Genomic DNA, 25098 nt, shown 5'->3' with positions numbered 1-25098 from the left:
GTTTCATAATACAGATGGACAATGACCCAAAACAACTCAGAGCAACCCAGGAGTTTATTAAAGCAAAGAAGTGGAATATTCTTGAATGGCCAAGTCAGTCACTTGATCTCAACCCAATTGAGCATTCATTTCACTTGCTAAAGACTAAACTTCAGACAGAAAGGCCCACAAACAGCAACTGAAAACTGCTGAAGTAAAGGCCTGGCAGAGCATTAAAAAGGAGGGGAAACAGCGTCTGGTGATGTCCATGAGTTCAAGACTTCAGGCAGTCATTGCCAACAAAGGGTTTTCAACCAAGTATTAGAAATGAACATTTTATTTACAATTATTTAATTTGTCCAATTACTTTTGAGCCCCTGAAATGAAGGGATTGTGTTTAAAAAATGCTTTAGTTCCTCACATTTGTATGCAATCATTTTGTTCAACCCACTGAATTAAAGCTGAAAGTCTGAACTTCAACTGCATCTGAATTGTTTTGTTCAAAATTCATTGTGGTAATGTACAGAACCAAAATTAGAAAAATGTTGTCTCTGTCCAAATATTTATGGACCTAACTGTAATTTACAAAAGGAGGTGGTGATTAGAAGGGGTGGTGAACTGAAACGACAGGAGGAGGTTTGGTTGACTAGGCTGAGGATAGGGCACACAAGTCTAAATAGTGGGTTGTATACTATAGGGAAACATCTGTCTGGGGCCTGTGCATATTGTGGAGAAATAGAAAAGGTTGAGCATGTTCTTATACACTGTACACAGTATTCCAGTGAAAGAGAGAAGATGGGCAGGGCATTGAGAAAACCTCTAACTCTAGACAACTTATTAAGTCAGCCATTCACACAATCAGCAGTAACAGCTCTAACACAGTATTTAAAGGACACTCAACTAGCAAACAGAATTTTTAGTTTTTTTTGTTGTTGTTATAATCAGTCTGCAATTTAATATCCCTTGATCACACCTCAGCCCGGTAGATGGCGGTAATACACGTCGATTGTTAACCGCCAATAAATCTACAGAAGAAGAAGAAAAGCATAACTTACCTAGTCGGGAACTGACGGGGATTTTATGAGAGTTAAGCCACACCAGTTTTGGTGAGTTTTGTGGTTATTTTCTTGCATATTTACCGTGTTGTACCTTTTTTTTTTTTTCCTCCGGCGAAGAGCTAACACTAAAAAACAGAGCTGTTTACAAGGAAATGCTCCATCATAAACTCTTTACCAGTTAATATTTTGGGTTATGAAGACTGAATGTTATAAAAGTGACTTTAAGCTGTGTAAACGAAAGGTGTGTGCAGTAGTTATTGTGGGAGACGGAGCTGTGAGCTAAAAGAGACCGCTCCGCTGCCATTTTGAGATGAAAAGGCACCGTAGCAGTAATGTTACAACTCGGAGACTGAAACATTTATTTGTGTAATTTGAGGATTTAAAAAAAAAAAAAAAGAGATTTGTGTTTATGACCTGTTACACGGGTCAGGTTTTTTTTGCTTGGTTTGAAGTTCGGTCGGTGCGAGAATTGGTCTGCAGTGTGCGGGCGTGCACATGCATAGGCGGGATTCAAGATGGCGAGCCAGATCCAGACCTTCAACTCATCATCTCCATCGCATTAGTGAAGGGATCTTCCGCATATGGTGACTCGCTGCCAGAGTGGTAGGAGTATCAGGAGTTGAACTGAACTGAGAACTCATCTCATTATCTCTAGCCGCTTTATCCTGTTCTACAGGGTCGCAGGCAAGCTGGAGCCTATCCCAGCTGACTACAGGTGAAAGGCGGGGTACACCCTGGACAAGTCGCCAGGTCATCACAGGGCTGACACATAGACACAGACAACCATTCACACCTACGGTCAATTTAGAGTCACCAGTTAATCTAACCTGCATGTCTTTGGACGAACTGAACTGATTGAATTATTATTTTTGGATTGAATTGAACTTAACACTTGAACTCACATTTGGACTTGAATTGAAAGTGTCATACTTTTCATATTGAGTTTATATTTGTGATTGTGATTAGAAATGATTGTGGTCCACTTTGATTTGATTGTGTAATTGAAGGTATTCTCTTACCGGTAAAAGAGAGGGGGGGAAAAAAAAAAAGAGTTAACTCAGGAAGAAAAATAGGAATTCTAAAATAGGTGCAACCTAGGAAAAAGAGACTGGTCTAACTAACTTAGATTTAGCTTTACTAAAATGAACTAGGTGAACTAAAGAACAAAAAGAAAGGGTGAAATACCTTTTTCATTTATTGTACTTACCTCAATATTGGGAACCTGCAGGGTATTTTTGTTTTGTGTACTGTATTTTGTGTGTGTGTTTGCATTCAGTAAATTGCCGGCCTTTTGTATTTAAAGCAACGGTCGCTGGTGTGATTATTTTTGCTCCCTACTCCTTAGAACCTAGAACTGGTCCAGTGGCGCAGTAAGTGGTGTGATACCGGTGCTACATTCATGCTACTAAGAAAACACAAACTGCAAAGTCTTCTGCCATAAAAAGCTCCCTGTCGCAGAAAACTGACCGTTACAAAGCGATGAAGCTTGAGACTCCTTCCAAAAATGGTAAGTAAAAAGAAAAATGCATTTGGCACCATTTTCAGTGCTGCTGTTACAGGAAATTACTTAACATCAATAAGATTTGAGAATTCGGTGACTGATAATAATAATCAGGTATTGAAATATTCACTTGATTTCTCAGAGGGCATTGAGGATGTGTAGATCGTCCAAGTGGCCAGTGCTTTTCTTGAAGCAAACACTGTGGATTTCACCATTTCCTGTCAGGGAAGATATTCACTACTGATGCTCTTTCTGCAACACCGAGACACTAAACAGAAGGCAAACCTTATGCATAAAATTACTTTCTTGTTCTCATTCAGTTTGCCTACAGACATATGCATTGTGGTATCTGACTGCCATTCTGCAGGCAAGACCATCTGCAGTGCTATAAACGCTTTACTGGAGTGCCAGCTCATTTGGACACGTGTTCAATGACTCTGGTATCTTTTGCATTAATGTCTCAATGAGGAACAACATCAGCCTTGCAGTCACTAGTGGTAGAGTAAATGTAATTAATGAGAAGTACTGATATATCTAGCTAACTGTATATGTGAAAGCAGACAAATTTTCATGATAATACTTCTTTTCAATGAGTAACAGTGTTCATATTCAGTTTAATTTCCCTGAGGGAAACCTCCCAAAGGGATCAATAAAGTTCTATCTAATCTAATATATAACAGGTAGTATTTCTCAAACCAGTCCTTGGGGGTCCTAGTTGCCCACTTTTTTTACTTTATTCCACTTACAGTGCCTTGCAAAAGTATTCATACCCCTTGAACTTTTTCACATTTTTCCACCTTACAACCACGAACTTAAAAGTTTTTTATTGAGATTTTATGTGATAGACCAACACAGAGTAGCACATAATTGTGAAGTGAAACGAAAATGATAAATGGTCTTCAAAATCTTAAACAAATAAAAATCTGAAAAATGTGATGTGCATTAGTATTCAGCCCCCCTGCGTCAATACTTTGTAGAGCCACCTTTTGCTGCAATTACAGCTGCAAGTCTTTTGTGGTATGTCTCTACCAGCTTTGCACATCTAGACACTGAAATTTTTGCCCATTCTTCTTTGCAAAATAGCTCAAGCTCAGCCAGATTGGATGGAGAGCGTCTGTGAACAGCAATTTTCAAGTCTTGCCACAGATGCTCAATGGGATTTAGGTCTGGACTTTGACTGGGCCATTCTAACACATGAATATTCTTTGATCTAAACCATTCCATTGTAGCTCTGGCTGTATGGTTAGGGTCATTGTCTTACTGGAAGGTGAATCTCCTTCCCAGTCTCAAGTCTTTTGCAGCCTCCAACAGGTTTTCTTCCAGGATTGCCCTGTATTAAGCTCCATCCATCTTCCCATCAACTCTGACCAGCTTCCCTGTCCCTGCTGAAGAAAAGCATCCCCATAGCATGATGCTACCACCACCACGTTTTACAGTAGGGATGGTGTGTGCAGGGTGATGAGCAGTGTTATTTTTTTCTCCACACATAGCGCTTTGCATTTAGGCCAAAAAGTTTGACTTTGGTCTCATCTGACCAAAGCACCTTCTTCCACATGTTTGCTGTGTCCCCTACATGGCTTCTGGCAAACTGCAAACGGGACTACTTATGGCTGTCTTTCAACAATGGCTTTCTTCTTGCCACTCTTCCAAAAAGGCCAGATTTGTGGAGTGTACCAGTACGACTTTTAGTTGTCCTGTGCACAGATTCTCCCACCTGAGCTGTGGATTTCTGCAACTCCTCCAGAGTGATCATGGGCCTCTTGGCTGCTTCTCTGACCAGTGCTCTCCTTGCTCGCTCTGTCAGTTTAGGTGGACGGCCATGTCTTGGTAGGTTTGCAGTTGTGCCATACTTTTTCCATTTTTGAATGATGGATTGAACAGTGCTTCTTGAGATGTTCAGAGCTTTGGATATTTTTTTATAACCTAACCCTGCTTTAAACTTCTCCAGAACTTTATCCCTGACCTGTCTGGTGAGTTCTTTGGTCTTCATGATGCTGTTTGTTCGTGCTTTCTAACAAACCACTGAGGCCTTCACAGAACAAGTGTATTTATGCTGAGAGTAAATTACACACAGTAGGACTATTTATTAATTAATTAGATGATTTCTGAAGGCAATTGATTGCACTGGATTGTATTTAGAGGTATCAGAGTACAGGGGGCTGAATACTAATGCACACCACGTTTTTTTCAGATTTTTATTTGTTGTAATTGTTGTGGTTGTAAGGTGGAAAAAATGTGAAAGTTCAAGGGGTATGAATACTTTTTCAAGGCACTGTATATTCTGTGTAACTGGTATTGTTTGTTCTGGAGTTTAAATGACCATCTGGGATTCTTGTTTGTTGGGAAACGAGGGAAAACCATGATAAATTCATTTAAGATATGCTGAAGCTGTGCACTGTTATTACCGGACATTTTTTTTTTTCGGGGGGGGGGGGATTTCCAGGTTCGTCATCACAGGAATTGTGGCGATGGTGCTGGGTATCCTGACTGTTGCTTTAGCAATTGGAACCTTTGCCTACAAGTAAATCACTGTGGCATTTTTTTTTTTCTCCCTTAATTTAGCCAAGTACCAAAAATAATTTCTTTGCATCTTGGGCCTTTGAATTACTATGAAAAATTTCAACATGGCATATATAAAAGGCTGCAATTTTCCTACAAAGTTACAGTGATATGACACAGTAGCAGCTCGTCACTGCAGATAACATGTCCAGCAACACTGGCAATCATTGGTGCAGGTGACTCATCATCTCTGGTGGTTTTATTTTTCTCTTGTGGGTGAGCAGGGCTTAACATTGCTATAAGTGTTAGCATTTCCTAGAATGCCTATAGATTTTATGCAATGTAACTTCTCCAACCATAGTAGCTTGGCAATCTGGGATTTAAACTCACACTCTTCTGACCTGTAGCTTAAAGTCAGTGATTGATAAAACACAGACAGGTCATGGGCTATGGATTTTAATCCGGATGCATCACAGATTTACAGATTGGTTATGGATTTCATATGGATGATTCATCACGGATGGTTCATTTTATGGATGTTGCTATGAGTACAGCACAATGACATCACAAAAATTGTCTCCACGGTGATGTTATCTGCTGACGGTAGCAGCGTCAGATAAAGTCGAGCCAATACTAACTAATCGGCAGATGAGTCTTTCGATAAGAGATATAGAACAGTTAATAATATACATAGAACACAACTCAAATGCCATTTTTGCCAAAAGGCAGTGAAGTTTACATATTTGACCCAAAGACAAGTAGAAAAGTAGGGATTGGGTAGCAGATGGTCATAGGTAAATTAATTTCAATGATGGCATTTCAGATATATCATCTACTTTGTATGAATTTTTTTTGTTTATTTTCCATCCATCCATTATCCATAACAGCTTATTCTGTGCAGGGTCACAGGCAAGCTGGAGCCTATCCCAGCTGAGTATGGGCAAGAGGGGGGTCACACCCTGGACAAGTCGCCAGATAGTCGGAGGACTGACACATATAGACAAGCAACAATTCACACTCGCTTTCACACCTATGGTCAATTTAGAGCCACCAATTAGCCTAACCTGCATGTCTTTGGACTGTGGGGGAAACCAGAACACCTGGAGGAAACCCACACAGACACAGGGATAACATGCAAACTCCACACAGAAAGGCCCCCATCAGCCACTGGTCTAGAACCCAAAACCTTCTTGCTGTGAGGCAACAGTGCAAACCCGTACACCACTGTGCCGCCTTCATTTATGTTTTCTATCTGTATTCTTCTTGTCTTTTTTTTCCTTTCAATTTCTTTTCTTCTATATTTCAGTTTTCCCTGTGACGGGACCTGGAAGTTAAAAGGTAATGCCGAAGAATTAAAGAAGTATTATTACTATCTACATATTGGAACAAATGGGAAGCATAACAGACAAGTTTTTTGGAAAAGAAGACTTTACATCCCAGTGGCAGCGGGGGTGTGGTCGAGCGTCAAGCTGTGAACGGTGAGGAGGCAGGTTGAGCCAACAGATAAAATGTGATGAGGTACACCTGTGTCAAATTACTGGCTGTCTATTAACCTGTGTCTCTTTCAGACAGCCAGGAATGACAGAGAGAGAGAGAGAGCTGTGTCACCCTACGCGTGTGTGTTTGTGCGCAAGCAGACATTAGTTATCACTGGAAAGTGTGCAAAATAAAAGAACTGTCCTCAGAACAGGCCTCAGAACCTGTTCTGAGGCCTGCTTCCTGTTCCTCTGTTTCCCCACAAGTCCAAGTGTTGTTACATTGGTGCCGAAACCTGGGCCTGAGAAATGAACACCGCTATAGGATCCAAATTAGTCCAAGAGCCCCTACAAATACTCGCTGACCACCTCCAGCAGCAGCAGCATGCCCTCATTGCACTGACTGTTGATCAGGGCCGGCGCTTCCAGGCTCTGCTTGAAGCCCAGGCAGAGGACCGGCAGGTGATACGGAACTGGATCCAGTCTGGGTGCTCCAGCCGTCATTCATGTGGCCAGCGTGCCCATCCAGCTGGTGAAGTTGGGGCCGCAGAATGACCCTGATGCCTTCATCAAGCTGTTCAAGCATGTCATGGAGGTGAGGTCATGACCAACCTCACAGTGGGTGGCTCGCCTACTGCTGCTCCTGTTGAGGGAAGCCCAGCTCATGGCTCAACAGCTCCTGGCCATGACCATGCTGGAGTACCCCCACCTGAAGTGAGCTATCCTACAGTGGGGGTCAGCTGCAGCCCAGAAGATCAGCGCCAGCGCTTCCTCTTGCTGGTTTATGGCAAAGTGGGCCGACCGTTCGCATTCGCCCAACAACTCCAGGATGCCTGCTGGCTGGCAAGTGCAACATCAAAACCATCATTGAGTGGGTGACACTGGAGCAGTTCATTGCCCAGCTGCTGAGCAGGATGTCAAGAGACGGTCCGACTGACCGAGGCTCATCTGACGGTGTATCTGGCAGCAGGCTCTGTTACAACTTTCTCTCTCTCACTTTCTCCTTCTCCCTCCCCTACCTCTGCCCCATGGAAACAGGGGCCAACTCCCCCAAAACCTGCTCCCTGCACCCGTGTCTATTATGTTTCTACTCTCCCTTCTCCTTTGGTGTCTGTGCCACCATCAATCCTCCCTCTCTCCATAGATGAACTCATCCATGCCCACAAGAACTGGGAGCGAGCCTGGGCAGGTCTGTTTGCATAGTGAGAAGGCAGGGAATCAGCACTTCTGCAAGGAGGTGGGGCTACTGATTCGCATCTCTGATGCACGTCAGGCTTCCCCTGATCGAGTGGGGCATACAGGATAGTTGTGAGTATGCAAAGGGGTACACATCAGGCTTTGGTGGATTTGGGTTGTAATCAGACCTCCATACATCAAAGCCTGACTCAGTACGGGGCACTGGGAAATGCATGTTTGGTGAAGGTTAAGTGTGTGCATGATGTTCACAAATATCTGATAATGCCTGTCACTATCCACTTCCATGGAGAAAAACATAGTGTAGAGGCTGCGGTTAGTCTGAGCCTCACTCACCCACTGATTCTGGGAACTGATTAGCGAGGGTTTAAAACATTAATAAAACAGACAGTAGTGGGTGAGTCCTGCAGAAGCACATCATGGGAGGAGATTCCACCACAATGTTAGCAGGGGAGACAGTCCCAGGACCATCAGCATCGCATCATGAGACAGAGAGTGGGGAGAACCCTCCTCTCTCTCTCTCTCTCTCTCTCTCTCTCTCTCTCTCTGGGGAATCCCTTAGAGGACTTCCCATTGGAGCAGGCACGTAACAAGTCTGAGACATGCTTTTGACCAAGTGCAAGTAATTGATGGCTAAATCCTCCAATCTAACATTGCACTTTCCTTCCTGTACTTTTGTATTAGTAAGGATAGACTGTATTGAGTGATGCAGGACACTCAAACCAAAGAAAAGATGACACAGTTGTTGGTCCCAAAGAGCTGTAAGGAACTTTTATTTCATGCAGCTCATCATAATCCTATGGCTGGGCATTTGAGGAGAGATAAAACATTGAATCATCTAATGGCCCATTTCTATTGGCCAGGGATTCGCGCCGATGTCTGCAGATGGTGTGCAGCATGTTGTGAATACCAGCTGGTAAATCCAGCGACCACACCAAAAGCACCATTGCACCCATTGCCATTGATGGAAATCCCCTTCGAAAGAATTGGTATGGACCTCATCAGGCCATTAAATCAATCTGCATGCGGGTATTGCTTAATACTGGCGATAGTGGATTCTGCAAACACAATATCTGGAAGCGGTGCTGCTCCACAATATCTCAGCATGCAACGTTGTGGAGGCACTCTTCCGTATTATTTCCTGAGTCAGGATTCTGAAGGAAATCCTGACTGATCAAGGCACTACTTTTGTCATGCACACTGCGCGAATTGTACAAATTATTGGGGATTAAATCGATTTGTACTAGTGTTTATTATCTGCAAATGGATGGGCTAGTCGAATGATTTTAACCAAAGACTTAAGAACGTGATTCGCAAGTTTGTTCACAGGGAGGCTAAAAATTGGGACAGGTGGCTCTACCCTCTGTTTGCAGTGTGTGAGGTCCCACAAGCCTCCACTGGGTTTTCTCCATTTGAATTGCTGTATGGGCATAAGCCTTGTGGGGTCTTAGACATTATTAAAGAAAATTGGGAGGAGGGGCCCTCTCAAAGCAAAAATGAAATTCAATATGTTCTTGACCTGAGAGCAAAACTCCATGCACTGAGTCACATAACCGAGGAGAATTTGCTACAGGCCCAAGAACATCAAGCTCACCTGTACAACAGAGGGGCACGGCTAAGGAAATTTGCAGCAGGAGAAAGTCTGTATTTTACTGCCCTCCTCAAGTTCAAAATTGCTCGCCAATTGGCAAGGGCCCTTCAAGGTCTCACGGCGAATTGGGGAGGTCAAAGAGCCAGATAAGGGTGGCATGTCAAATTTACCACCTCAAATCTCCTGAAATCATGGAGAGAGGAGGTTCCTGTGGTTCTTGTGATGGTAGTTCTAGAAAGGGCAGAGTTGAAGTGCAGCCCAATTTACCCTGGTTCCCTGTGGAGACCACCTTTCACCGTCCCAGAGAACACAGGAAATTAGGTTGCAGGAGGAATTCTCCGATGTGTTTTCACCCCTCCCTGGTTGCACTAACCTCATAGAACGCGACATTGAGACTCCCCCAGGAGTGGTGGTGCGCAGCCGCCCATATCGGCTCCCCGAACACAAGAAGATTGTGGTTTGGGATGAACTCTAGGCTATGCTTAAGTTGAGAGTAATTGAGGAGTTGCACAGCAACTGGAGCAGCCCAGTGGTCATGGTTCCCAAGACTGATGGGTCAGTCCGGTTCTGTGTAGACTATAGAAAAGCCAACACGGTGTCTAAATTTGATGCATATCCAGTGCCTTGCATTGATGAACTGCTCAATCAGTTATGCATGTCTCGCTTTTACTTGACACTGGATTTAACTATGGGATATTGGCAGATCCCTTTGACTCTATTATCCCATGAGAAAATGTCCTTTTCCACATCGTTTGGCTTACACCAATTTGTCACCCTTCATTTCAGGGTATTTTGGGCCCTAGCAATGCTTCAGTGTCTAATGGATCGAAGTCTCCGTCCCCACAGTGCATATGCGGTGGCCTACTTAGATGACAGTCGTTTATAGTAATGATGGGGAGTGGTGTTTACAGCATCTTGGGGCAGTCCTGAGGTCGTTGAGGCATGCTGGGCTCACAGCAAACCCAAAGAAGTGTGCAGTTGGATGGGTGGAAGTATGGTATCTGGGCTTCCACTTGGGTCATGGGCAAGTGCGTCCCCAAATTGATAAGACTGCAGCAATTGCGGCCTGCCTACGACCTAAGACCAAAAAAGGGGATGAGGAGGTGCCTGGGATTGGCTGGCTATTATAGGCAGTTCATGCCTAACTTTTCAGATGTCACCAGTCTGCTTACTGACCTCATTAAAAAGGGGGCGCCAGATCCAGCCCAGCGGGTGGAGCCATGCAAACGGCCTTTTGCTCAAGTAAAGGTGTTTTTGTGTGGGGGCCCGCTGGTGTATTCACCTGACTTTTCTCTCCCTTTTGTTTTACAGACCAATGCATTGGACAGAGGGCTGGGAGCTGTTTTGTCCCAGGTGGTGGAGGGGGAGAAGCGTCTGGTGCTGTACATTAGCCACAAGCTCTCCATGCAAGAGTCAAAGTACAGCCCAATAAAGGAGGAGTGTCTGGCCACTAAGTGGGCAGTCCTCATTCTCTGCTGCTAGGATGCCCATTCACACTCTGTTCTGACCATGCCCTGCTCCAGTGGCTCCACCACATGAAGGATGCCAACACGTGGGTCACTTGTTGGTATCTGGCCCTTCAGCCCTTTAAACCTTAGTCAGCTGCAGGCCAGATGGCTCTTCGGCCTGAGTCAGGCGGTGGAGGTATGTGGCAGCGGGGGCACATGGCAGCAGGGGTGTGGTCGAGCATTGGCTGTGACCGGTGAGGAGGTAGGTTGAACCAGCAGATAAAATGTAATGAGGTGCACCTGTGGCAAATTACTGTTCATCTATTAACCTGCATCTCTGTGCGTCTTTCAGATAGCCAGGAACGAGAAAGAGAGCTGTATCAGCCCATGCATGTGCATGTTTCTGTGCAAGCAGATGTATTATTCGTCACTGAAAAGTGTGCAAAATAAAAGAACTTACCTGTTCTGAAGCTTGCTTCCAGTTCCTCTCTTCCCCCACAAGTCCAAGTGTTATTATAGTCCCATTGTTGCCAAACTTTAAGAACAATGCAGTGTTACTTTACATTGGTGATTAATCTATATCCAAACTGAAGGCACACGAAAATTGCATAAAGCAAACAAATATCCATAAGATCAAAGCCTTCTATCATTAAAAAGATTTAAGAAGAAGAAACCTTTATTTGTCACATGCACACTTCAAGCACAGTGAGATTCATCCTCTGCATTTAACCCATCTGAAGCGGTGAACACACCCAGAGCAGTGGGCAGCCATACTACAGTGCCCAGGGAGCAGTCAGGGGTTAGGTACCTTGCTCAAGGGCACTTCAGCCCAAGGCCACCCCACTGCATGTCCTTGAACTATGGGGGGAAATCAGAGCACCCAGAGGAAACCCACACAGACATGGAGAAAACATGCAAACTCCACACAGAAAGGCCCCCACCGGCAGCTGGGCTCGAACCCAGAACCTTCTTACTGTGAGGTGACAGTGCTAACCACTACACCACCATGCCGCCAAACTGAAGGCACATGAAAATTGCATAAAGCAAAAAAAAAAAAATCCATAAGATCAAAGCCTTCTATCATTTAAAAAGATGGAGCAGACAATAAAGAGCAACACGGACCCAAGTGCCCAAAAATTATACAAAGAGTCCATAGCCACAGAAAAGAAGGTGAAAAATATCGGACATGCCACAGAATGCCTGTCAAATCCATTACCTCAAACAGAAAAACAAAACAGAAGAAAGGCCAACTAAAGATGCCTTAAGAAATTTCCAAGCGATTGCATAAGAAGACAAAGGATTTGTTCATTTCATTGCAACTTTTCCAGATCTTATTGTAATTTTAGGCATGGAAGACATGAACAAATTAAACCAAAGTCTTCAACTTGCTCCCAAAAATGAACAACTGTTTAGCTATGACACTACGTTTTCCCTGGGAGATTTTTAATGGATCGGCACTTTTATACAAAAGCATCAAGCGTTTGAGGAGAAACCTGTTCTACCTGCTCTGTTCATGGTCCATGTAGCTGACCCTTGGCTTCAATGAATGAAGCGGAGAGATTCAAACAGGTCCTTAAATTTTGTCTGTGACACCCACAAATGTATGGTCACAATTGTTGAGTTGTTTGAATTATTGTGTATTTTTCTATGAAAAAGGCCAGATTTAAATTTGTTTTCTATGGGTTTTTGTAAGGTGCGTTTCCCCAACTCTACCACAAGAGGGAGTATCACCAAAAGTGAGCGCTAGTTGTAGTAAGCTGCGCCAGGCTTATGTTCCTCAGACAGAGGACTGCCTGCTGAATGAACGCAACTGACGACTCTTGTCTGTACAAAACAGGTTAGTAATGTATGTTAATTTATCACAATGTATCCTGAAGGACTTATAAAGTCTTTGTGATGATGTTTGAGTAAAGTTTAAGATAGAAAATGGGGTGTTGGGAACTTTACGGGACACAGCATAAAACAGTTAAACAAAATGGCGGCCGTACTGTATGTTTTCATTTGGTTGTATAGAGCTCCTGAGCATTTCTGTTTCATTTCATTAATTTGATTTAGACTAAAATCGTTAATTCATTGTACTGTGTTGATAAGGTAAAAATGTTCAATCTTATATTTTTGTATGGTTAAAAGACTGACGTCTGTTACTGGGAAGTCTGCATCATTGTGTAAAAATTGTGTAAAAGTGTTCAGGCATACAATAGAATAGGAAAGCTATGTCAAGCAAGCTGTAGAAATGGTGTATCACGGGTGGGATATCTTTTGAGGCTGGTTGAAGCAGCATGGGGAAAATGTGTTTGAGTGCATATTTTCTGTTTACAGTGATTTGTAGTTTAGTCGGTACCGGTAATGATATACAGAGATATAGGGGTACCAGATGTATGTTATGCTAACAGTAATATGTCTGTTAATTTGTGAAGTTGTGTATTGGTGGATAATATGTTTAATATTGTGAAAATAAATGTAAAAGCCTGTTATTAAAGACAGAGGACTGCCTGATGAACGAACACAACTGCCGACTCTTGTCTGTACTTTTCCTGTACAAAACCGGTAACTCATCCTGAGGCCTGTAACATCTACCGTAGCACCCATTTGAATCTCTCCGCCTCATTCATTGAAGCCAAGGGTCAGCTACAGTGAAAACTCGTTCCATTATACCAAGGGAACTAATAGTTTATAATGTAGAAGGTGTCGTCTGGAGAACCATCTGCCTCTCGAAGAACCACGAATAATCCAAACAAAGGAGAGACACTCAGCAGCACAGATGCCACGCCAACCCAGAGGAGACAAAGGGCAAGGTGACGGAAATGCGCACAGGTGGAGCTTACAAAGTTCAATAGTCTCCTGCCTTTTATACCTTGCTACCCTCAACAAAAGACTGGCCATTAGCTGGCAGTCCAAGGTCATTTGCTGGCTCAACAGGCAGAACACAGAGACAGGCTGAGATAACAGCCTAAAACAATTTAGTCATTCACAGTCCATGAGCAAAAATTTCAATCATACCATAAAATCTTATCTGAGACACTCCATAGTTACTGTCAATCAAATCTGCCTCATATGTCCATAGCTACTGATATAGAATGTGGTATATTAAATGCAATAGTAGCAGAAACAACTTCTAAAGTAGTCAGGCATTGGAGGCATTTGTGAAAAGACATAGAGCAATAATGTCTTGTCCACCGGGGGAAATAAGCCTGATGCCAATTTTTCTGTTGAAGAAATTTACAGAATTCTCCGTGTGCCAACAAAGACTTCAACTGAAACAGAAACTGAAAAATGTCAAAACAGAGTTGAAAATTCGTGGAGCACTTTAGGTCACAAATTCATCCCAAACTTGAGTATTTCATAAGGGCTCATGTTGAAAGTTTTGTCAACCTGCATCCAGAAAATGGTGTTACTACATCTAATCAAAGTGAAGGCGTTCATGAAATGTTTTCATGAACTGGCTCATGAAAGACTTGAACAACTGGAAAGGACCTATAGATTTGGTTGTGTTTAGATTTCTGCAGCAGTATTATTTAGGGGAACTCAGACAAGGAAAGGCAGGTCTTGGAAATTTCACATTGAAAAGTGACCCATCATCTTCAACTTCCTCTAGAGCAATACAGACAGAGCATGCATTCCACGAAGAGTTACCAGTCACTTATCAAGTCCATAAAGTCATCTGACTTTTGCTTCATGGACGATGTTTCTGAATCTACAGAATATTCAAATTTGTTGAAAATAGCAAAATAAAGAAATTTCAGGAGACCTGATATCATTTGTTTGCAAAATGAGTTGTTTTGTTATATTAGAATCCCCCAGACAATTCTACACTGTCCAATTATTTCCAAAAGAAAAATGTTCCTGTTTAATTTCAAATGAATGTTGTCACATTTTGTCCATGAAAATGTCTTTACGGATGGATGTTCAAGTGACATCAAAGTGCATTAATCTTACTGTATTACAGAAAAATGCTTGAGGAAAGAAAAAGCCAGGAAGAAAACAACCAAGACCAGGTAACATTGAGCATGAATATCCTGAAGACAATGAGGTTAAGGTTAAATTATGTCCTCAAAGACAAAACAACAAAAGTGAAATGAGAATAAAGAATGAGGATGAAGTGAATACTTTCATGGATGTTACAGAAACATTGATGCCGTTGGAATAGAACTCACGGATGACTCTTACGGAAGGATCGATAGTACAATTGACAATGGCTGGCTAGGTGATTCAGTCATAGACATGGCCCATTCCATTTTAAAAAGGCAGTTTCCCCTCGTTGGTGGTTTCCAACCTTGTGTCTATGCCGAGACACCATGTTTCAAGTCAGTTGTTGACACTTTTTTTAAGTTGTAAACACACCCTAAGACTTGTGGCCAACACTGGCGGTGATGAAACGGCCTACAGGAGGGAGGTGGCCAGTCTGGTGTCATGGTGTGAGGACAACAACCTCACCCTCAACACGGACAAGACAAAGGAGATGATAGTGGAAATAAGGAAGGAGAGGAGACCTCATCAGCCACTGTTCATCGGGAGCTTGAAGTGGAGAGGGTGAGCAGCTTCAAATACCTGGGTGTTCACATCGGTGAGGACCTCACATGGACACTTAACACCACACAGCTGGTTAGGAAGGCTCAACAGTGGCTGTACTTTCCGAAAAGGCTGAGGAAGTTTGGTATGTCACCCAAGATCCTCAGCAACTTCTACAGCTGTGTGGTTGAGAGCATCCTGACCAACTGCATCACTGTGTGGTACGGTAGCACTACAGCAATGGACTGCAAACGCCTGCAGAGGGTGGTGAAGACTGCTGAGAGGATCACCAAAACTCTACTGCCCTCTCTGCAGAGCATCTACCACCTCAGAGTCCACAGGAGAGCTGCCTCCATCCTCAAAGACCCCACCCACCCCCAACACGAACTGTTCACACTCCTACCCTCAGGCCGGAGGTACAGAAGTGTGAAATGTAAGACTGTCAGAATAAAGAACTCTTTCTTTCCCACTGCCATCAGACTCCTGAACAGCTGACAGGAGTCTATAACCATGGATTACCTCCTTGTAAACTGTCCTTGATTGTTTACATCTGTTTGCACATTGCTGCCCTTTTTGCTGCTGTTCCTTGACTGTTTACATCTGATTACATTGTTTGCACATTTGCACATTATTGCCCTTCTGCTGCTACGTCTGCTCATTGCCTTATTTTTGTATTACACTACCTATTTTGCACTACATTTAGCCTTTATTTTGTACTACACTGGGTGTTTGTTTTTGTTGCTTTTGCTTTTCTTTGCTTTTATTTTTGCACTATATTGCCTTACTTTGTATTACTACTTCTGCCTATTTATTTATTTGTAACTGGCATTCATGGTGAACAGCAAACTAAGAATTTCATTGTGCAAGTGAACATATGCGCAGTAAGGACATGACAAACACTTTGAACTTGAACTCTGGATATTCACCACAACTATGAATGTTAACATATCCTCAGCAAACATTGTTGTATAACAGTGCTTTGACAAATTCCATCTCTTCAGCGTAATGCCAACACAATGCATTCTCCGGAATCCAAAATAATCATACATTTCATGAAGTGAGACATACAACCAAATGGCAATGACTGTGGCCTGTATACAATAGAAATTGTTGTAAAAATTTGTTTTGGTGGATTACCAGAGACTGTACATCATGACTACCAAGCTGTGAGAGAACATCTGAGATGTGTTGATAGAAGAGTTTAGTCTAGTGAATGCAAGCAAGATGAAGTTACGGAATTTACATATGAAATAAAACTTTACTGCACATGCAAGTTGTTGGAATATGGCTTGTTTACTTGTACAAAGTGCAGGAAATTGTTCCATCCGAGATGACAGAATTGTAAACTCTGTATAAAACAAATTAAAAAAAAGTCTAAAACAAATGTTTGGAATGCTGAAGTTTATAATTAAAATATCTGCATTTATGTGTACTTTTAATTTACTATTGATATTTCACAGAAAATAACATATCTGTGAGTAAAAGATCCGTACTTTGTAGTATATTTTTTATTTTCCACAAATCCATATTCCATGACTCATCCATAGTTTGTCAACAGTGGATTTCTTTAAATGTGTCTGTGAAGATTCTCAATCATCCAGGTCATAGTAAACTGTGGGTGGTAGAAAAGGGCAACTGGACTTGCTTGAAGATTCTTGAAAACGTTTCACCTTTTGGACGAGAGGTGAAACGTTTTCAAGAATCTTCAAGCAAGTCCAGTTGCCCTTTTCTACCACCCACGATTTCTTTAAATGTTGATAGGCTATCGACAGAAGAATTGGAGGGGGTCTTGTAAGCCAAGAACCCAGAAATGACCAAATGCATCAAAAGGTAATAACCCATGTACTGCTGCCCAAATTTGGTGGTTTCATCACTGTATAGGGTTGTATCGCTCTGACTAGGTAGTTGTTCTGCCAGCTGCATCTGAGCTAGTGCTTTATATTCCATCCACTGACAGTCACTCTTGCAGGCAATCTTTCACATCTCAAACCAGAAAACTTCCATGCTCAACTCTTCATCTATGTCATCAGAATTGGCCTGCAAGTTCCATCCCCCCCGGGCACCTTATTTTACACCTGTGGTAACGCTCTCAATCAGTTGCATTAACAATCTACATTTGTCTTTTAGGGTAACCTGGAGTTGACCTAACCTCTCTTGAAGTCTGGTAATTTCTTCAGATAGCCCCTCACACTCCTCTATGAGAACTTCTGGTTTTTTTTTTTTTTAAAGCAACCATTCACAAACATCCATTAGAACAACAGGATCAAGTCTATCTCTTGGAGCTGGAGTGGATCGTTTTGTTGGTTGTGGAACTGGGAATTTGAATGGCATCCTGCAAAATTACTCTAGACCTTCCTTCTTTTTAAAAAATAAACCAGGGAGTATTTGTTTTTCATTCATTTCACTGCACTGGAAACACAGGAGTTTTCTGCACCCCTTCATCCACTACCCATATTTAGCCAGGAGATAGTGGCACTGATCCCAGACTTCTGGAGATTTTCAAGGGCTTCTTCATTCGTTAGCACAGAACGAACTATACCAGTTATCCAGCAGTTAACCTATTTTGGCTGGAAAGGCTAATATTAAACCCGCTCATACATCACAAATATGCACATAGAAGCATACAGTTCATAAAAAGGCTTAAAAGTAATACATTAATGAAATTTGTGCATTGAATGTGCTTAAACATAAAAGCCAGAATTTACCGGGTATACTTACTTTTAAATTGTGGACACCAAGCATTACATCATAACAATGGCAGTGCTTGAATGTGGTGTGTATAAGAGGGTAAAACTTAATTCTCATAAATATCAGTAATAAAAAATTTTGATGAACCTCATTTTTTCTCCATGAAAAAAAAATAGGAAAATCATCGATTTTTAGGAATGATGCAATTTTTTTTTGTCAGTGACCCAATCTTTCACGGGCACTAGACACCAAAAAGTGTTCAGCCAATTTTATTGGAAAATCAAGACATGAGATATATGACCAGTAGGCGGGAATAATGAATTTCAAGCTGATTGAATCAAAGGTGAGCAAGCTGGAAGTGACAACAAAATACATGAAACAGTGGCAGTTATTGCTAAAAAAAAAAAAAAAATCTAAGATGGTGGCACCCGTGAGTTTGGTGCATTGCATCACAATGCTAAAAGAATGCTTAAAGTAAAAACATCACAACACCACACAAAATTAACAATATATTCTGTAAATGTTTTATTTATTGTTGAATCAACACTTGTGTGTATATAAAATTAAAATCACTTAAAATGTCTTTATAGGCCAAACAAAAGCATGCTGATCTCCCATACAAACATATTGGGGGGGAGGGGTCATCAAGGCAGGGGCACACTGTTATTGCTCGTGTAAGGTTGTATGTACCATTAGCAGTAGTTAACCCATATGTACAGATGTTTATATGTACAATAGTGGCAGTATGTGCAGCAGCAGTATGAACACGTACAGTAATACTTTACAAGTGATATAGTTTGTGCAACAATTTAAGTGGTCCAATTTGTGCAAGAAAATAGTGCAAATGACATGTGAAAGTACTGAAGGATGAGTGCAGCGATGCTAGCAGAGTGGTGGTGTGGAATCCATAAATCTCATCTTTGTACTTTTCCTTCTACCTGGGAACTCCATCTCCAGCATTCTTTTCCCAATATAGGTGGGTTGCATCCAACGTCACATCCATCTCATTTGATATGCAAGACATGAGTGGTGGTCAGCTAAGCTTAGTGTAGAGAAAGCGTTACTATCACAGGGTGATTAAAATGCCCTACACTTGCTTTATTTGAATGGAACAAACCATTAAACTGAAGAAAAAAAAAAAGTTTCTTCCAGCTTCCCCATGAAGTGATAAAGGGTGAAAGAGCAAAGGATTTTACAAAAAGACAAGAAAGGTGGCTCTTGAACCTTGCACTGCGATTGAAAGGAATTGAGTCGAAGAACTCTCGAGATTGCAGTAATCATTTCATGAAAGGACGATGATGTAGATTGGGCTCCTACACTGAACTAGAGAGATAAGATAATTGAGACGATCCATGTAAACACAAAAGCAGAGCTCACGAGTTAACAGCACTAAACTGCTTCCCTGGCCATGCAGTCACAGTGAGCTGGGATGACTTCATTCCGTTTCACCAATACCCAGGTCTTTAAAAGGTGTTTCTGTGGATCTTTGTGAATGATGTACCTGGAAAAGAACAACAGGGAGTATTGAGAATCATGCGGCTGTGTTTTCACCCCATACCAAAACTCATAGCATCCGAGCAACTATCGCAAAGACACATACAAAAAGCCCCCAAATGCCTACTTACCCGGGCATAAACGAAACAGGATTTATCTTGTGTCTTGATCCCCAGATCTTAATCCCAGCCATATAAAAGTTGCACACCTCCATGCTCTTTCAAGTTTTCATCTGTTCGTCCGTGTAGAACGATGTCTGCAGCACCAGGTACCGGTAGTTTGAGATGTTGGGGAACTCAACAGGTGGATAATTTTCCAACTCTTAGGAAAAAATCCGTCTTTCTTAATGTGTAAGGATCTATTCCATTGCAAAGAGCAGCTTTCTGAAGGTATCTTGGCCGTGCATTGGCCTCCAGACTGGGAAAATAGTCGGAGACGGTTTTACTAGCTCTTTGCATAACAGTTGCCAAATTCGTTTGTCTGACCATCACTTCATTCACTGGAAGTAAACTTGCAAGCAAGTCACGTGACTGAATACAACCTATACTCGATCTTCCCTTGGTACATATCCAAACCATCTCAACCTTGCCTGTCTCCAAGCCATCCTACATGTGCTGTCACTCCCAATGAAAATATCAGCATCCTCAGCTCTGTTACTTTCAGTTCAGCTTCATGTCTTTTTTGTCAGTACCACTGTCTCCATACAACAGAGCTGCTCTTACTTGTCTTGTATACTTCTCCCTGTTGTCAGGCAGATCACAAGATCACCTGCAAACATCATTTTCCATGGGGCCTCTTGCCTGATGTCGTCTGTCAACCTGCCCATTACAGTTGTAAACAAGAAAGGGCTCATGTCTGAGCCCTAGTGCAATCCAACATCCACCTTAAATGCCTTTGTTCCCACTACACATCTCACTGCCATCACACTGTCCTCATACATATCCTTCACTAATCACACATACTTCACCACCACTGCTGATTTCCTCATGCAGTACCACAACTGCTCTCTCAGCACCCTGTCATATGCCTTCTCTAAATCCACAAACACACAATGCAGCTCCTTCTGGCCTTCTCTATATTTTTCCCATCAATATTCTCAAAGCAAATATTGCATCTGTAGTACTCCTTTCTGGTATGAAACCATATTCCTGGCTACCAGTTTTAATTTCCACTTTTTGTCCCCACACTAGTACTCCTCTCCCTCTTCCTCTCCCTCGCCTTCAATGGAATCAGCACCAACTTCCTCATAATCCTTCTCCAGAGCAGCCATGTCCTCTCTAGCCTCAGAGAACTCACCCTCCTCCATACCCTCACCAACATACCAGTGCACAAAGGCACGCTTGGCGTACATCAGATCAAATTTGTGATCGAGACGAGCCCAAGCCTCAGCAATAGCTGTGGTGTTGCTCAGCATGCACACAGCCCTCTGCACCTTGGCCAAGTCTCCACCTGGAACCACAGTGGGGGGCTGATAGTTGATGCCCACCTTGAACCCAGTGGGACACCAGTCCACAAACTGGACGGTGCGCTTGGTCTTGATGGTGGCAATAGCAGCATTCACATCTTTAGGCACCACGTCACCACGGTACAGCATGCAGCAGGCCATGTACTTGCCGTGACGTGGGTCACATTTCACCATCTGATTGGCCGGCTCAAAGCAGGCATTTGTGATTTCAGCCACAGAGAGCTGCTCATGGTAAGCCTTCTCTGCAGAGATCACTGGAGCATAGGTAACCAGTGGGAAATGAATACGGGGATAGGGCACCAAGTTGGTCTGGAATTCAGTAAGATCAACATTGAGGGCACCATCAAAACGGAGAGAGGCAGTTATGGAGGACACAATTTGACCAATCAACCTATTCAGGTTTGTGTAAGTAGGACGCTCAATATCAAGGTTCCTACGGCAAATGTCATAGATGGCCTCATTGTCTACCATGAAGGCACAGTCAGAGTGCTCTAGGGTGGTGTGGGTGGTCAGGATGGCATTGTAGGGCTCTACCACAGCAGTAGCCACCTGGGGAGCTGGGTAGATGGAGAACTCCAGCTTGGACTTCTTACCATAGTCAACAGACAGGCGTTCCATCAACAGGGAGGTGAAACCAGAACCAGTTCCACCACCAAAGCTGTGGAAGACCAGGAATCCCTGGAGACCTGTGCACTGGTCAGCCTATAAAGACAATCATAACGAATTACAAATATAATACAAATACATTTAAGTTAACATTAGACAGTTTGCTGATGCTCACCAGTTTGCGAATCCTATCCAACACCAGATCAATAATTTCCTTGCCAATAGTGTAGTGACCACGAGCATAGTTATTGGCAGCATCCTCCTTCCCGGTGATGAGCTGCTCAGGGTGGAACAGCTGGCGGTATGTTCCAGTGCGGACTTCATCTAAAGGAAAAGCCCAAAACATGAGGAAATTGAACAGTCAAATCAGCTAAACATTAATGAATTAAAAAAGGGGGGGGGGGGGGAGATTCTCAGCACCAGAAGAGCTTAATCTGACCTATGACCGTGGGCTCCAGATCTACAAACACAGCTCTGGGCACATGCTTTCCAGCTCCAGTCTCACTGAAGAAAGTGTTGAAGGAATCATCTCCACCTCCAATGGTTTTGTCGCTGGGCATCTGGCCATCTGGTTGGATGCCATGCTCAAGACAGTAGAGCTCCCAGCAGGCATTTCCAATCTGAACACCTGCCTGACCTACATGGATCGATACGCACTCACGCTGTGGGAGGAAAGCATAATGTATGCTTAGTAAAACAGTGCAGTCATGTTACATCATGAAAGCATATAAGAATTGTTTTGTTCCCAAGTTAAACATTTGTAGTGTTGGGCCTAAAGGAATGGTCACAGCTGAGAATAAGTGCTTAGGTAAGCAACTAGACAACTACAGGGCTGCATAACAAAGCCTGCAGTTAGCAAAGCTCTCTATTCATGGGCATGAGGAAACAGAAAGAGGCATGAAAGAGCCCCACCCAATCAACCACAGGCTGGCAAGCAATGCCAAGAAAAAGAGCTCTCTCTCACGCGCTCTCTCACACACACACACACACACACACAATGCTAAAAGGTAATGGAGCTAAAAAGGAGCCTTTAATGTAAATTTATACATTTTAAAAGGATAACCAAGATAAATACGTTGTCAAATAGACCAAAAAAGACTGGTACAATTGTCCTTCCACAATATTTCACACTAATGAGTTCAATCACTACAGCCAGCTTCAAAGGAAAAACAGTTTTATATTTCTGCAGGACATCAGCAGCTTTCAAATGCATCAGAAATTGGAAATGTATATCCATGCCAGACATAAGATTAGTATTTTTACAGTTTAAGTACTGTTGGCAGCCATATTGAGAAACACAAACTCCGTTTAGACCATTTTTTTCCCCCCAAAATTGACTTCTCATTCACGAATTTCCACAATATGTGAATACTATGTAAAAACCCTAATTATTAATTTACCTGATATTAAATGGTAGCTGCAGACTCATAAGGTTAACATTTTTTGAGTAAACATTACTCAAGACAGGGCAGCACGGTGGTGTAGTGGTTAGCATTGTCACCTCACAGCAAGAAGGTCCTGGGTTCAAGCCCAGCAGCTGACGAGGGCCTTTCTGTGTGGAGTTTGCATGTTTCCTCCGGGTGCTCCAGTTTCCCCCACAGTCCAAAGACATGCAGGTTAATTGGTGGCTTTAAATTGATCGTGAGTGTGAATGGCTGTTTGTCTCTATGTGTCAGTGATGACTCATCCAGGGTGTACCCCGCCTCTTGCCCACAGTCAGCTGGGATAGGCTCCAGCTTGCCTGTGACCCTATACAGGATAATTGGCTACAGATAATGCATGGATGGATCACTCAAGAGGGTTTCTCTACGTATGTGATGTAACCATGTTTCTTGCCATTTTTCTTAAATATCTTTCAGCAGGAACTGAAGGTAAGCAGTAAAAAGTTTGTTTATCCCTATTATTAGAATGAGTTGATCACCTGTAAACTGCACAGAAATTTACCATATTTCCAAGTTAAATGCTTTAAGGCTATTTGAAAGGTTTGTACTCGCGAAGTTCTTTAATGTAGAATTACAGCCACCATGGACATTCGGTCAAGGATGAAGGAGAGTAGAAGTTTGTTTGCAATCTTTAATTTCCTTTCCAGTTCTGAACCTTCTTCTGTCGGTGGGTTCCAATTTTTTATTTAATGAATATGTATGCATCACTCAATTATATCTTCCCTCCCTGCTTCTGCTTCTGCTTCCGCTTCTTGTAGCCATCCTTCACTGGATACCAATCCAAATTATCCCTCTAGGGTACTGATCTCTTTGTTTTCAATAGCTGCCCCTAAATTTGTCCCACAAATTTGCCAATCAGAAAATGCATATTATTAGTCCAACATATTAACTGTCCTCTTTTTCATCCATGTCAGGGATGCTGGGGAGGCGGACAAGATGTGCCACTGGCCTGACATATATTTTTTCCTTAACCTGGGTCTTGGCAGTGTATACGGTTCCATCTGATCCAGGAATGAGGTGAACAACCTTACCCACCAGCCAAAGGGCTCTTGGTAGTTGTTTGTCCAGTATCATAACTGCTGTGTCCAGCTGCAAGTTCTCAGTCTTTACTTGCCATTTCTGACATTAAAGCTATTAAACCGCAACCATTTGTCCTCTGAGTTCGTCCTTGATGACGGTTGTCAAGGAATGGTCTATTAAATACATGTTAAAAATATACAATATGGACAGACAACAAAATAAACATAATGAGTTTCTTCACAGACAACTGAAAAATGACAGTACTCACCATTTTTCTGAAAAAATTGGACGAAACAGAGAGTTAAAAACGCTGAAAGTTTGCAATATTCTTGCTCAGTGTACAAGCCAATCCGAACTGGACACTAAGGGGCGGAGCGTACCATTTATGACGTTAGGTCAGAACTCAACCAGCCAATCAGAGCTGTTTTAAGTTGCAATGTGAAGTCCTAAGTCATTGTTAGCTTTCAGAATCAGAATCAGAATCGAGTTTATTGCCAAGTCTGTTCTCACGTAAAAGGAATTTGTATTGGTAGTTGGTGATTGAAAAGTTAAGATAAAAGAATTTAAAAATAGACAAAAGTAGTGATGTAAATAGAATAAAAACAAGAAGTTTGTGTTCACAAATGTTCCTTTCTTATCACAAGTAAACAACATGTTTTAAAATATGACTAATGAAAAAAAATTAACTATCAATCCAAAAGTTTGTCTCTCTCTTCCTGAATGTAATGCAGATATTCTCTTCAAGGCATGCTGTTAGAAAATTAATCAATGCCGTGGCGATGTGATCTGTTACCACATTGAAGTGGATGATTTTTCTATAACAGCACACCCTGAAGTGTTTTATTCCTCTTAAATCACAGCAATTTGTCAACAATAATTTTTTAATGTATTAACAAACACAATGTGCTTTTTAGCCATTTAGAGTTACATTTAATGTTCTGGAGCATCATCAAGACAAGTTACACGATAGTCTCCCTTTTTTTAAGTCTCATCTCATCTCATTATCTCTAGCCGCTTTATCCTGTTCTACAGGGTCGCAGGCAAGCTGGAGCCTATCCCAGCTGACTACGGGCGAAAGGCGGGGTACACCCTGGACAAGTCACCAGGTCATCACAGGGCTGACATAGAG

At 42.4% G+C, this 25098-nt stretch overlaps 1 protein-coding gene and 1 long non-coding RNA gene across 2 annotated transcripts; one reads left to right on the top strand and one right to left on the bottom strand.

Annotated features, from left to right (window-relative positions):
- Positions 1–12394: 12394 nt before the first annotated feature.
- LOC132896046 (uncharacterized) lies at positions 12395–15885 on the top strand. The gene is made up of 3 exons (XR_009655917.1): positions 12395–12582; positions 14692–14740; positions 14870–15885. It is a non-coding gene; the product is annotated as an uncharacterized LOC132896046 (long non-coding RNA).
- A 4737-nt stretch (positions 15886–20622) lies between these two features.
- Positions 20623–22082, bottom strand: LOC132896573 (tubulin alpha-1A chain-like). Its single transcript, XM_060937508.1, has 3 exons — positions 21947–22082; positions 21683–21831; positions 20623–21603 (listed from the first exon to the last, which is right to left on the bottom strand). Exons 1-3 carry the CDS (start codon positions 22065–22067, stop codon positions 20623–20625), a joined length of 1251 nt encoding a protein of 416 aa, XP_060793491.1. The 5' UTR covers positions 22068–22082.
- Between the last annotated feature and the right edge of the window lie 3016 nt (positions 22083–25098).

Source organism: Neoarius graeffei, chromosome 13 (genome assembly GCF_027579695.1).
Source record: "Neoarius graeffei isolate fNeoGra1 chromosome 13, fNeoGra1.pri, whole genome shotgun sequence".
Taxonomy (NCBI): domain Eukaryota; kingdom Metazoa; phylum Chordata; class Actinopteri; order Siluriformes; family Ariidae; genus Neoarius; species Neoarius graeffei.
This window is presented reverse-complemented; position numbering and strand designations above follow the sequence as displayed.